Source organism: Capricornis sumatraensis, unplaced genomic scaffold (genome assembly GCF_032405125.1).
Source record: "Capricornis sumatraensis isolate serow.1 unplaced genomic scaffold, serow.2 scaffold3, whole genome shotgun sequence".
NCBI classification, from domain to species: Eukaryota; Metazoa; Chordata; class Mammalia; order Artiodactyla; family Bovidae; genus Capricornis; species Capricornis sumatraensis.
In genome coordinates, this window is record NW_027184614.1 from 6,718,198 (window position 1) to 6,732,176 (window position 13,979).

General features: G+C 39.7%; 1 protein-coding gene across 1 annotated transcript; it reads right to left on the reverse strand.

The window, feature by feature from the left end:
* Positions 1 to 504: 504 nt before the first annotated feature.
* Positions 505 to 3,468, reverse strand: LOC138072330 (uncharacterized). Its single transcript, XM_068963434.1, is given in 1 exon segment — positions 505 to 3,468. A coding segment is annotated over 1 exon segment (2,964 nt).
* Between the last annotated feature and the right edge of the window lie 10,511 nt (positions 3,469 to 13,979).

Consider the following 13,979-nt stretch of genomic DNA (forward strand, 5'->3'; position numbering starts at 1 on the left):
AGTCATGTCTGACTCTTTGTTACTCCATGGATTGTAGCACACCAGTCTTCCCTGTCTTTCACCATCTCCTGGAGTTTGCTCAAACTCATGTCCACTGAGCCAGTGATGCCATTGTGCCGCGGCCAGCACAAGCAAGAGTCGCACCTGCAAGGGGAGAGAAACGGAGCGTCCCCGCGTGGAAAAATAAGAGAGAGAGACAAAAGATGGGGTTGAGAGGATCAGACCCACTATGTCTGATGCCTTCCTTTATTAGGCCACGGTATTTATAGGGTAAAGTGCGTGACTTAAGACATGTATAGGAATATTCTTTAATCTCAAAATACAATCACCAGACCCCTATAAGTAATCTATCTTTTAAGACATGTTGCAAGAGCTAGACCTCCTGGAGCAAGACGGCCTGGAGCCTTAAGGGCTGTAAAAATTCCTGAGGGTGGCGGGACAGGGAGCTTAGGTCAACGCCTAAGGCTCCGCATACCTGCGGAGCAGCTCCCAGGATTTAACCCTTCACGGGTCGTCCCCCGCATCTCCCCTCTCTTTATTTTTTTTTAAAAGCTCCATAAGGTGTCGATGTTGCAACATGTTTTTATGTATCAGAATTTTGACATGTAAAACTTTTTTAACAATACTACGAATAAGACAAGGAGCCAGACAAATCACGATAAGCACAACAGTCAAAACCGCGCCCACAGCAATTATGCTTCGCCATAGTGAATGCAAGCTAGGGAAATTAGAAAATAAATTTTGCACAAAATTGTTAACAGCATCAGCAATATTTAAAGTAGCTTTAGGAGAATTTTCAATATCAAGAATTTCATTATGTAATTGCAATAAATCTAGAGAGACATTAGTATTAAACCAAATTCCTTGTAGATGTTTTTTCACCTTATCCCAAGGAAAGTCAGATGCATTATAAGCCTTTTTTGTAACACAAATCCATTTATAATTAGCATGACATTGAATTTTCATGCGAAGGCTAATGCTCTGAACTTGTTCTCCTAGAACTCTAACCACATCATATAAAGCTGATAATCTATCTTCTATTTTTTTATCTATATCTTCTTGTGTTCCCATTACTTTAGTAACATTATATGACAAGGAATCTACAGCATGAGCAGCTTGAATGGATTGTGCTAGAGATACAGAAGCAGTAACAGCAGTTGCTATAAGGGTGATTAAGGATACTATACCCAGAATAATCAGGCTCACACTTCTTTTAGTGCGGCTAAGAGCCGTGTTAATGCGTTGTAGCAATTCTAAAGCAGTCTCGTCATACCAAGCTTCAGTTATTTCAACAGGTAGCATTACAAAAGCAGGTTGTTTTACTATTAAAACTTGTTCTCCTTTTGCAACACCTCTTATGCAATTGGTAAGTATGCAATTAGAACAATTTAAATGATAAATATTTGATGACAATGTTATTTCCATAAGGCCTTGTATCAGCATGAATGGGTAAGGGACACAAGCTCGGGGATATAGAAACCCCGTAACTCCTACATTACCATATTTACTCCCACTGACATTGGGTTGTAAATATAGACTATTACCATGACCAAAAGCAGCCAAAAGTTTCCACAGTTCTGTTTGAAATATCTGAGCAGTGTTTACAGAGAGAATGGGTGGATGCTGTCCTCGATATTCAGGAAAATTAGGCTTTCCCCCAGGTGCCCAATCCCATAAAAAGGTGGTATTGGCATTGTTTATGTTGTACACCGACGCAACCCGGGCTCGACATAAAGTCCAAGGAATGTCTATTCCCATGCGGATGCTTAGATGTTTGTCACAAAACGGAATGTCGAGAGGTCCCGCCCCGTCACGGTGCGATCTTTTTCCGGTTTTCTCATCGATGCCAGAAATAGTCACTCGAGGATAGGATATATCAGCTGACACCTGTATACAGTGAGGATGCTGTAATTGATAAGAAAAGCACATAGGATATTGCGTAGTAAGACCATAAAAGGAGATATTGGCTTGTTGCTAAAAAAGTACCTCTTTAATGCTTTTTCCTTGTAATGCCGCTGCCATAGCAATGCCTTGCATATAGGAGGGTCCAATGTCAGCACAAATACGAATAAAATCAGACAGATCTCCCTTCTTTTTATAAGGTCGTAAAGCAGCTTGACAGGCAGAGTTAGCATTTTCAAAAGCCAATTGTTTTGCTAATACTATCCCAGCCTTTTCATCTGACATTATCTTACCTATAGTATCTAAGAGTCGTGCCACGAAGTCCTGATAAGGCTCATCAGGTCCCTGTCGGACTTTTGAAAGATCTTCTGTCTTAGTACTGGAGCTAGGAAGTTTTTTCCATGCCTGTCTGGCTGCGTTTGATATTTGTGGATATGCACCAGGCAAAAAATTAAGTTGAGTATTAGTAGCCTGGAAAGCGCCTTCACCAATTAACATTTCATAGGAGGTTTGTATACCTTGCTGCCGATTAATATCAGCTATGTGGGCACACTGTTCAAAATATTCAGATTTCCATAATAAATAATCTCCCCCTGAAAGACAAGCTCTAGCTATTTGTTTCCAATCATTTGGGGGTAGATTTTGAGTACCCAGATTTTCTATCATAGCAATAGTGAATGGAGCGGTAGGACCGTATTGTGAACAAGAGACCTTTAACTCTTTCAATTGCTTGAAAGGCAGTGCTTCATAGAAACGCTGGTTATTATTTTCAAAGACAGGAAAAGCAAGGGAAAAATCGGAGACAACCTCACCAAGTCGTTGTGCTTGTCTCAATGCCTTTTGTAGCGGAGACACCGTCTCAGATGGAGGAGGAGGAGGAGGCCCCGGAGGGGGATCGAGACCAGCAACTACGGAAGGAGCATAGGCAGGAGGGAGAAGGGGAGCAGAAGGAGATTTTAAACTGTTACTAGGAAACTTAATTCCTAAGTTCTGCAAGGCAACAGTGAGATTTTTTATACATTCAACTAAATCATCTTTAGATGTTGACGCCCCCTTTTCTTGTGCCAAAAAACCCCAATCTTCTTGATGGTATTTAGCAGCCTCTTCATCTAATTCTGCCTCATCTGTGGAGGAAAGTGAATCATCATTTTCTGGCGGACGCGATAAGTTACAAAAGGGAGGGTCACCTTTAATTCCCTTGGGAACAGCATACGTGGGCTCCGAATCAGGAACATGAAGAGGATTTTCTTCCTGTTTTAATAAATTTCCTAAACGTTTTAATTCATCATTATCAAAATCCAAGCAATCCCGAATTAGTGTCCAAAAAGATAAAGTTTCTACAGGAACCTTTTCAGGGCCATGTAAAGTATAATGAGCCCGAATTTGTTCCCCTACCTTTTTCCACGTCTCTAAGCTCACCGTGCCTTCTCTGGGGAACCAAGGACAAACTTCTTCAATAAATGAAAGAAAATTGGTTAATTTAGGTTTAGAAATAGTAATTCCCCGGTGTTTTAACATTACAGATAGCATATGTACAAAGAGTTGACGACTATGCGTCTGTCCCATATTTATACTCTCAACGATATACCTTACTGCTCCTTCCTTGATAGTCGCTAGTATACCTATATACTCACTCTTTTCGACTTAATATGAGCAGTGGCGAGGAGAAGCTGTCGATCTCGGGCCCCACGTTGGGCGCCACCTGCCGCGGCCAGCACAAGCAAGAGTCGCACCTGCAAGGGGAGAGAAACGGAGCGTCCCCGCGTGGAAAAATAAGAGAGAGAGACAAAAGATGGGGTTGAGAGGATCAGACCCACTATGTCTGATGCCTTCCTTTATTAGGCCACGGTATTTATAGGGTAAAGTGCGTGACTTAAGACATGTATAGGAATATTCTTTAATCTCAAAATACAATCACCAGACCCCTATAAGTAATCTATCTTTTAAGACATGTTGCAAGAGCTAGACCTCCTGGAGCAAGACGGCCTGGAGCCTTAAGGGCTGTAAAAATTCCTGAGGGTGGCGGGACAGGGAGCTTAGGTCAACGCCTAAGGCTCCGCATACCTGCGGAGCAGCTCCCAGGATTTAACCCTTCACGGGTCGTCCCCCGCACCATTGAAGCATCTCATCCTCTCTCATCCCCTTCTCCTGCCTTCAATCTTTCCTAGCATCAGGGTCTTTTCCAATAAGTCAACTCTTCACATCAGGTGGCCAAAGTATTGTAGCTTCAGCTTCAACATCAGTCCTTCCAATGAATATTCAGGATTGATTTCATTTGGGATTGACTGGTTTGATCACCTTGCAGTCCAAGGAACTCTCAAGAATCTTCTCAAACACCACAGTTAAAGAGCATCAATTCTTTGGGACTCACGCTTCTTTATGGTCCAACTTACATCCACACATGACTACTGGGAAAACCATACCTTTGACTAGATGGACATTTGTTGGGAAAGTAATGTCTCTGCTTTTTAATATGCTGTCTAGTTTTGTCATAGTTTTTTTTCTCCAAGGAGCAAGGGTCTTTTAATTTCATGGCTGAAGTCAACATCTGCAGTGATTTTGGAGCCCAAGAAAATAAAGTCTCTCACTGTTTTCATTGTTTTTCCATCTATTTGCCATGAAGTGATAGGACCAGATGCCATGATCTTTGTTTTTTGAGTTCCAAAAGGGAGGGGATATATGTATACCTGTGGCTGATTCATGTTGAGGTTTGACAGAAAACAGCAAAATTCTGTAAAGCAATTATCCTTCAATTAAAAATAAATCAGATTGTAAAATAATGATATCAGCTAGAGAAGAAAAGCAAACATTTGCATATTCAAATAAAAACTTGCATATTGCAAATTAAAAAAAAAAAAAGATTTAAGCCAGCTTTTCCACTCACTTTTTTTACCTACATCAAGAAGCTCTTTAGTTCCTCTTCACCTTCTGCTATAAGGGTAGTGTCATTTGCATATCTGAGGTTATTGATATTTTCCTGGCAATCTTGATTTCAGCTTGCTCAGTTTACAGAAAAGAAAACCAAGGCTCAGATAAGCCAGATGACTTTGCTAAAGTCACATACCTACACCAATGTATAAACTCAAATATGTGCTGTGCTGTGCTCAGTCACTTCAGTCCTGTCTGACTCTTTGCAACCAATGGACTGTAGCCTGCCAGACTCCTCTGTCCCTGGGATTCTCCAGGCAAGAATACTGGAGAGGTTTGCCATGCCCTTCTCTGGGGTATCTTCCTGATCCAGGAATCAAACCCATATCTCTGGTGTCTTCTGCACTGCAGACAAGGATTTTACCCACTGAGCCAACCTGGGAGGCCCAAACTCAAATATATGTGACACCAGAGTGATGACTTTTTAGCCTAGACATACACACTGCAACAACAAACAGAAGGCAGATATTTCTGATGGAACTGAGTGTTTTCAAGTCTTTGAAATTATTTTAAAAAATTGCAAAATTAGGAAACTTAAGTTTATGTTTTCTAGAAAATCAGTGTTGTACATTCATTCTCATTTTTAAGCCATTTTCTTCAATATTGATTGCCTTTATAGAAATCTTAGATGATTGAGGATTTAAACTAAATGCAAAGCAATATAAATCTATTGTAGACTCATCAGCAGATATTAGGAGGGTAGAAAGACAAGAGTGAAAAAGCTGGCTTAAAATTCAACATTCACAAAATGAAGATCATGGCATCTGGTCCCATCACTTCATGGCAAGTAGATGGGGAAGCAATGGAAACAGTGACAGGCTTTCTTTTCTTGGGCTTGAAAATCACTGCAGGTGGTGACTGCAGCCATCAAATTAAAAGACACTTGCTCCTTGGAAGAAAAGCTATGACAAACCTGTTGCTAAGTCACTTCAGTCATGTCCGACTCTGTGTGACCCCATAGACAGCAGCCCACAAGGCTCCACCGTCCCTGGGATTCTCCAGGCAAGAATTCTGGAGCGGGTTGCCATTTCCTTCTCCAATGCATGAAAGTGAAAAGTGAAAGGGAAGTCACTCAGTCGTGTCTGACTCTTAGCGACCCTGTGGACTGCAGCCCACCAGGCTCCTCCATCCGTGGGATTTTCCAGGCAAGAGTACTGGAGTGGGGTGCCATCGCCTTCTCCAATGACAAACCTAGACAGCATATTAAAAAAGCAGAGACATTACTTTCCCAACAAAGGTCCATATGGTCAAAGGTATGGTTTTTTTCAGCGGTCATGTATGGATGCTGAAGCTGAATATTTTGGCCACCTGATGTGAAGAGCTAACTCATTGGAAAAGATCCTGATGCTGGAAAAGACTGAAGGCAGGAGGAGAAGGGGATTACAGAGGATGAGATGATTGGATGTCATCACCAACTCAGTGGACAGGAGTTTGAGCAGGCTCCTGCTGCTGCTAAGTCACTTCAGTTGTGTCCGACTCTCTGCGACCCCATAGACAGAAGCCCACCAGACTCCCCCGTCCCTGGGATCCTCCAGGCAAGAACACTGGAGTGGGTTGCCATTTCCTTCTCCAATGCATGAAACTGAAAAGTGAAAGTGAAGTCGCTCAGTCGTGTCCGACTCTTGGCGACCCCATGGACCACAGCCTACCAGGCTCCTCCGTCCATGGGATTTTCCAGGCAAGAGTACTGGAATGGGGTGCCATTGCCTTCTCCGTGAGCAGGATCCAAGAGATGCTAAAGGACAGGGAGGGCTAGCACAGTCCATGTGGTCGCAAAGAGTCATGCATAACTGAGTGACTAAACAGCAGCAGCAGATATTATATTCAAATGAACTCTGTACATTTTAGGGATGTTCTTTTTTTGTTCTAGGCAGAGATTACATGACCTTTACTTTCTAATATAGCAGCCTAATAATGATACATTTGGTTCTCTGTTTTAGGGTGTCTTCAGCCTTTTAAAAGAAAGATGTATGAGTTGCCACCCACCACAGGTGCGATAAGTTTGCAAAGTTAAATCGACTATGTGCTAAAAAAGAATGGTCAACATGCTTCAAAGGAATATAATGGAATCTATATTTCTACAACATAACATCGACAATGTTTAGTAAATAATCCAAAATTACTCGATTTATAAAAAACTAGGAAAATCTGAACTATTCTCAGCAGGAAGAATATCAGTAGAGGTCAACCATGAGATGAACCAACCAGATGTTAGAATTTAAAGGACTTTCAAGCAGAAAAATGGAAATTTACTCAGAACAGAAACATGGAATAGGATTTGTAGATGGAGGTGGAAAAGGTGGAGAAAAAGAGACAAATGACATACACAGACAAGTTTGTCCCTTTCTGTCAGGCTCACACAAAGCATTTGATTATCTTTTCACTTTTGGCAAGTGCAGTGTATTTTCTTGAAAAAGCCTGTATTGATAGAAAAGTTACTGTTTCAAAGTAAAGGAAAATGATTCAAAGTTGAGTCAATATTGTAGGTTGGGAGGAGAAAAATGCAAAGATGCACACACTATGGAATCTGAAGAATTAGATGAGTCATCATTTAATTATGTTATCTTAGGTATATCATTTAACATTTTTAAGCCTCAAATTTCCTCAGCTGCAGAATGGGGATATTAATAACACTTACTCTAAAAGGTTGTTGTAGAAATCACTAAATAAATATAGCACACGTGTGAGTGTATTTTGTAAAGTACTATATCTTCAGTCAGTCAGTCAGTCAGTTCAGTCGCTCAGTCGTGTCTGACTCTTTGTGACCCCATGAACCACAGCATGCCAAGCTGCCCTGTCCATCACCAACCCCAGAGTTCACCCAAACTCATGTCCATTGAGTCAGTGATGCCATCCAACCATCCCATCCTCTGTCGTCCCCTTCTCCTCCTGCTCTCAATCTTTCCCAGCATCAGGGTCTTTTCCAGTGAGTCAGCTCTTTGCATCAGGTAGCCAAAATATAGGAGTTTCAGCTTCAACATCAGTCCTACCAATGAACACCCAGGATTGATCTCCTTTAGGATGGACTGGTTGGATCTCTTTGCAGACCAAGGGACTCTCAAGAGTCTTTTCCAATGCCACAGTTCAAAAGCATCAATTCTTCTATGCTCAGCTTTCTTTATAGTCCAACTCTTACATCCATACATGACAACTGGAAAAACCATAGCCTTGACTAGATGGACCTTTATTATTTATGTTAAATACAGCATTCTAAATTTAGTGTAAGACATAATAAAATAAAGGTTTTTATTTTGAAGCACATTTGGAACCAACAAACAATAACACAAAAATAAAATGAATGGTGTCAGCAATGTTTTCTGTTGAACTATTTTGGGGAAAGTTTCCTTTTTTCCACCTATCAGTTCAGTTCAGTTCAGTTCAGTCGCTCAGTCGTGTCCGACTCTTTGCAACCCCATGAATCGCAGCACGCCAGGCCTCCCTGTCCATCACCAACTCCCGGAGTTCACTCAGACTTAAATCCAGTTAAATAAATTTAATTTAGCTATTGAGAAATATGATTAATTTTAAGTGTACTTTACAAAGAAAACTTGTGTTTTATGCACCTATAAAAGACTGACTTTAAAGGATTGTTAATATGTTGAAACAAAGATGAATATTTTTAATGATAAAACAATTCACAAAGAAGATATCATAATCCATTAGACACTTAATGACAAGGAAACAAAGATACATAAATCAAAAATCAGAAGAAATATAGAAGAAAAAAATATATATATAATCATAGTGAGAAATATTAACATTTCTCTGAGAATATTTTATCAAGTGCAGAAAAAATAAGAATAGGAGCATCTTGAATGGTGTCATTAATAATTTAAATATAATAGAGTTCTATTTATATTAATTTATATTAATCTTATATCCTACACGAATATATTTGAAATTTGTATCTCATACATTGTCATTAGATGTCTACAGGACAATTAGAAAATCTGACAAAAAGATAAACATTACTAAATTTCAAAAAGTAGACTTCTTTTTTGTGTGATTCAGTTATACATATAAACATGTATTATTTTTGAAACCATTTTCCAGTATAGGTTATTACAAGATACTGACTGTAGTCCCCTGTGCTATACAGTAAACCTGCTTGTTGTATATCTGCTTTTTAAAATTAGAAATCTAGAATTCTATTTATACTAAATCAAAATGTCATAAATTTTTTAGTTAGGCAAAAATTAATGTTTTATAAAATATATATTATACATATTATATATATATATATATATATATATATATATATATACACAAGAGCTTTTCTACTACACTTGATAAGGCTTGAGAAAGAACATTTAAAAAAATGAGATGGAGAAATTGGAAACCATAAACTAAATGAAATGGGAGCACTGAATATGAAATAGAAAAAGTGAAACAAGCTAGATAAAAGCAAAATATCTTCATATAGTCCAGTTGTTTTAAAACATGACTGCTCATTAGAAACATATCTGGAGCTCTGGCAAAAAAAAGCAATACTTGGGCATTTGCATTCTTTGAAAAATTCCAAGATAATTCTGATATACTTCTGGATTTTAAAAAATAATCAGATTTTCCTACTAAATGGTATTTTTGGTAATATAGAATTCTATTATTTTTCCATTGACCAATCATGATACAATGGTATTAAATAATAGTTACATAATTACCATAGCAAAAGAGGTTTGTCAGTTTTCACAATCAATAACCAGACAAAAACTAAAAGATAATTACAATTGCAAGCCACAATGAGAACATGAATAGCCTAACAAAATAAAATAATTACATACAACTTGGGGGATCAAGCAAAGTGATGTGATGAGTAGAAGTGCATACATGCACATGTTTTTATCTGCCCAACTGACACTCTATCTTTTGGTTTATGCATTTAATCCATTTGCTTTTAAGGTAATTATCAATATGTATGATCCTACTATCATTTTCTTAATTGTTCAGTGTTTGTGTTCTATAGGTAGGTCTTTTCCTTCTCTTGTTTTCTGACTAGAGAAGTTTCTTAAGCATATGTTGTAAAGCTGGTTTGCTGCTGCTGCTGCTGCTTCTGCTGCTAAGTCGCTTCAGTCGTGTCCGACTCTGTGCGACCCCATAGATGGCAGCCCACCAGGCTCCCCTGTCCATGGGATTCTCCAGGCAAGAACACTGGAGTGGGTTGCCATTTCCTTCTCCAGTGCATGAAAGTGAAAAGTGAAAGGGAAGTTGCTCAGTCGTTTCTGACTCTTAGCAACCTCATGGACTGCAGCCCACCAGGCTCCTCCATCCATGGGATTTTCCAGGCAAGAGTACTGGAGTGGGGTGCCATTGCCTTCTGTGAAAGCTGGTTTGGTGGTGCTGAATTCTCTTAACTTTTGCTGGTCTGGAAAACTTTTGATTTATCCATCAAATCTGAAGGAGAGTTTTGCTGGGTAAAGTATTCTTGATTGTAGGTTCTTCCATTTCATCACTTTAAATATATCATGCCATTCCCTTCTGGCTTGTAAAGTTTTTGATGAGATAACAGTTGATGGGATTTCCCTTGTATGTTATTTGTTGCTTTTCCCCTGTTGATTTTAATATTTTATCTCTGTCTTTAATTTTTGTCAGTTTGATTACTAGGTGTCTTGGTGGGTTCCTCCTTGGGTTCATCCTGCCTGCAAATCTCTGTGCTTCCTGGACTTGGCTGATTATTTCCTTTCCCATTCTAGGGAAGTTTTCAAATATTTTCTTAGGCCCTTTCTTTCTCTGGGAAAGGGATCCTTTCCCTTCTGGGATCCCCATAATGCAAATGTTGGTGAGTTTAATATTGTCCCAGCAGTCTCTAAGGCTATCTTTATTTCTTTTCATTCTTTTCTCTATATTCTGTTCTGCGGTAGTGATTTCCACCATTCTGTCTTCCAGGTCATTTATCTGTTCTTCAGCCTCAGTTATTCTGCTATTGATTCCTTCCAGTGTATTATTCATCTCTGTTTGTTTGTCCTTTAGTTCTTCTAGGTCTCTGGTAAACATTTCTTGCATCTTCTCAATCTTTGCCTCCATTTTTTTAAATTTTTTCCCGAGATCCTGAATTATCTTCACTATCATTACTCTGAATTCTTTTTGGGGGGAGGTTGCCTATCTCCACTTCATTTAGTTATTTTTTTGGGGTTATACCTCCTCCTTTCATCTGGGACATAACTTTCTGTTTTTTCATGCTGATTAACTTTCTGTAATGCTGTTATTGTTTTAGTAATAGTTTTTTGGAATGAGGCAACCCAGTCCTTGGGTCTTCAGGTTCTATGGTAAGGTTAATGGTGAACTTCAAGAAGGTTTACACCAAAGACAACTTTCCCAGACTGCTGCTGTCAGTGCCCCCATCCCCGTGGTGAGCCCTTGCTGACTCATCCCTCCACAGGAGACCCTCCAACACTAGCAGGTAGTTTTGGTTGAACCAAAACTGGGGTCACTGCTCCTTTCCTCTGAAACTTGGTGTATGCAAGATTTTGTTCATGCCCTTCAAGACTAGAGTTTCTATTTCCCCTAGTCGTGTGGAAGTCTTGTAATCAAATTCTTCTGGCCTTCAAGGTCAGCTTCCCTGGGGATTCCCAGTCTCTTTGTCAGATCCACAGGCTGGGAAACCTGACATGGGGTTCAGAACCTTTACAGTAGTCGGAGAATTTCTTTGGTATTATTGTTCTTTAGCTTGTGAGTCACACCTGGTGGGTATGGAATTTGATTTTGTCATGATTGTGCCCCTCCTACCATTCACTGGGGCTTCTTTGTCTTTGGATGTGGGATATCTTTTTTGGTTGGGTTCCAGAATCCTCCTGTTGATGGTTGTTCAATGACTAGTTGTGATCTTGGTGTTCTTGCAGAAGCAGATGAGCACATGTCCTACTCCACTATCTTGAACCAGAACCTTTTAGTGACCTGGTGTTGTAATTTTTGTGTCTTTATTTCCTGTTAAAGTTTCAGCCCAGAAAGATGTTAATTACCTTTCTCTCTCTTCAGCAACATTAAAATACTAGTGTTATTTATTGAGCAAAATTCAGTTTATTTTAAGCACAGTTATACCAACTCTCTGTTTAATCTAAGAATATATTTAATTCAAGAAATTTCCTTGCAATGTGGTGAAATATCACATAGCTCATTGGCATTTCTATAAGGATGTCTGCTTCATGACCATTGAGATTATCATAAGGACTGACTATAAAGTATTGTAAATACATACTTATGGGGTACGGCTCAAGCAGCACTTAAATGACTTTTATTCACCCCAAATTGAAAAAATATGAATCCCTGAAATTTTGCCACCAGAAAATGGCATAGCATTTTGTCTCTTATTGAAATTAAACAACCTCTAAAAGGAGACTGCTCAAAATACTCCAAGCCAGGCCTCAACAATACATGAACCGTGAACCTCCAGATGTTCAAGCTGGATTTAGAAAAAGCAGAGGAACCAGACATCAAATTGCCAACATCTGCTGGATCATCAAAAAAGCAAGAGAGTTCTAGAAAAGCATCTGTTTTTGCTTTATTGACTACGCCAAAGCCTTTGACTGTGTAGATCACAATAAATTGTGGGAAATTCTGAAAGAGATGGAAATACCAGACCACCTGACCTGCCTCTCGAGAAACCTATATGCAGGTCAGGAAGCAACAGTTAGAACTGGACATAGAACAACAGACGTTCCAAATAGGAAAAGGAGTATGTCAAGGCTGTATATTGTCACCCTGCTTATTTAACTTCTATGCAGAGTACATCATGAGAAACGCTGGACTGGATGAAACACAAGCTGGAATCAAGATTGCCAGGAGAAATATCAATAACCTCAGATATGAGATGACACCACCTTTGTGGCAGTAAGCAAAAACGAACTAAAGAATCTCATGATGAAAGTGAAAAGGAGAGTGAAAAAGTTGGCTTAAAACTCAACATTCAGAAAACTAAGATCATGGCAACTGGTCCCATCACTGCATGGAAAATAGATGAGTAAACAGTGGAAACAGTGACAGACTTTACTTTGCGGGTCTCCAAAATCACTGCAGATGGTGATTGCAGCCATGAAATTAAAACACATTACTCCTTGGAAGGAAAGTTATGACCAACCTAGACAGCACATTAAAAAGCAAAGACATTACTTTGCAAAAAATGGTCCATCTAGTCAAGGATACGGCTTTTCCAATAGTCATGTATGGATGTGAAAGTTGAACTATAAAGAAAGCTGAGCACCGAAGAACTGATGGTTTTGAACAGTGGTGTTGGAGAAGACTCTTGAGAGTCCCTTGGACTGCAAGGGGATCCAACCAGTCCATCCTAAAGGAAATCAGTCCTGGGTGTTCATTGGAAGGACTGGTACTGAAGCTGAAACTCCAATACTTTGGCCACGTGACGCAAAGAGCTGACTCTTGAAAAGACCCTGATGCTGGGAAAGATTGAAGGTGGGATGGGAAGGGGATGACAAAGAATGAGATGGTTGAATAGCATTACCGACTCAATGGGCATGAGTTTGAGCAAGCTCTGGGAGTTGGTGATGGACAGGGAGGCCTACCGTGCTGCAGTCCATGGGGTCGCAAAGAGTCAGACATGACTGAGCAACTGGACTGAAAAGGAGAATGTATAAAATTTTCAGCAAAATTCATAGCTTAATATGAATTAAGTCTTTGCCTGATAACTTGCTGGGAGGAAGGGAAAAAAGTTAAGGTACTTATTCTTTAAATTATAGATTAATGTATTTTAAACACCTATCTCTCATTACCTCCCTACCATCTCCTAATCTAGACCATCATTACTTCTCACTTGGACTATTTCTTTTTTTAATTAATTAACTAATTTAATTTTGGCTATGCTGTGTCTTTGTTGCTATGCTGGCTTTGCTCTAGTTGTGGCAAGTGGAGGATACCTTCTAGTTGTGATGTGTGGGCTTCTTATTGTGGCAACTTCTCTAGTGATGGAGCACAAGCTCTAGGGTGTGTGGGCTTCACTAGTTGCACCACATGGGCTCAGTAGTTGTGATTCTTGTGCTCTAGAGCACAGGCTCAATAGTTGAAGCACATGTGCTTAGTTGCTCCTTGGCTTGTGGGATCTTCCCAGACCAGAGGTGAAAACTGGGTTTCTTGCATTGGCAGGCAAATTCTTTACCACTGAGCCACGAGGAAAGCACATCACTTAAATTATTTCAATGGCT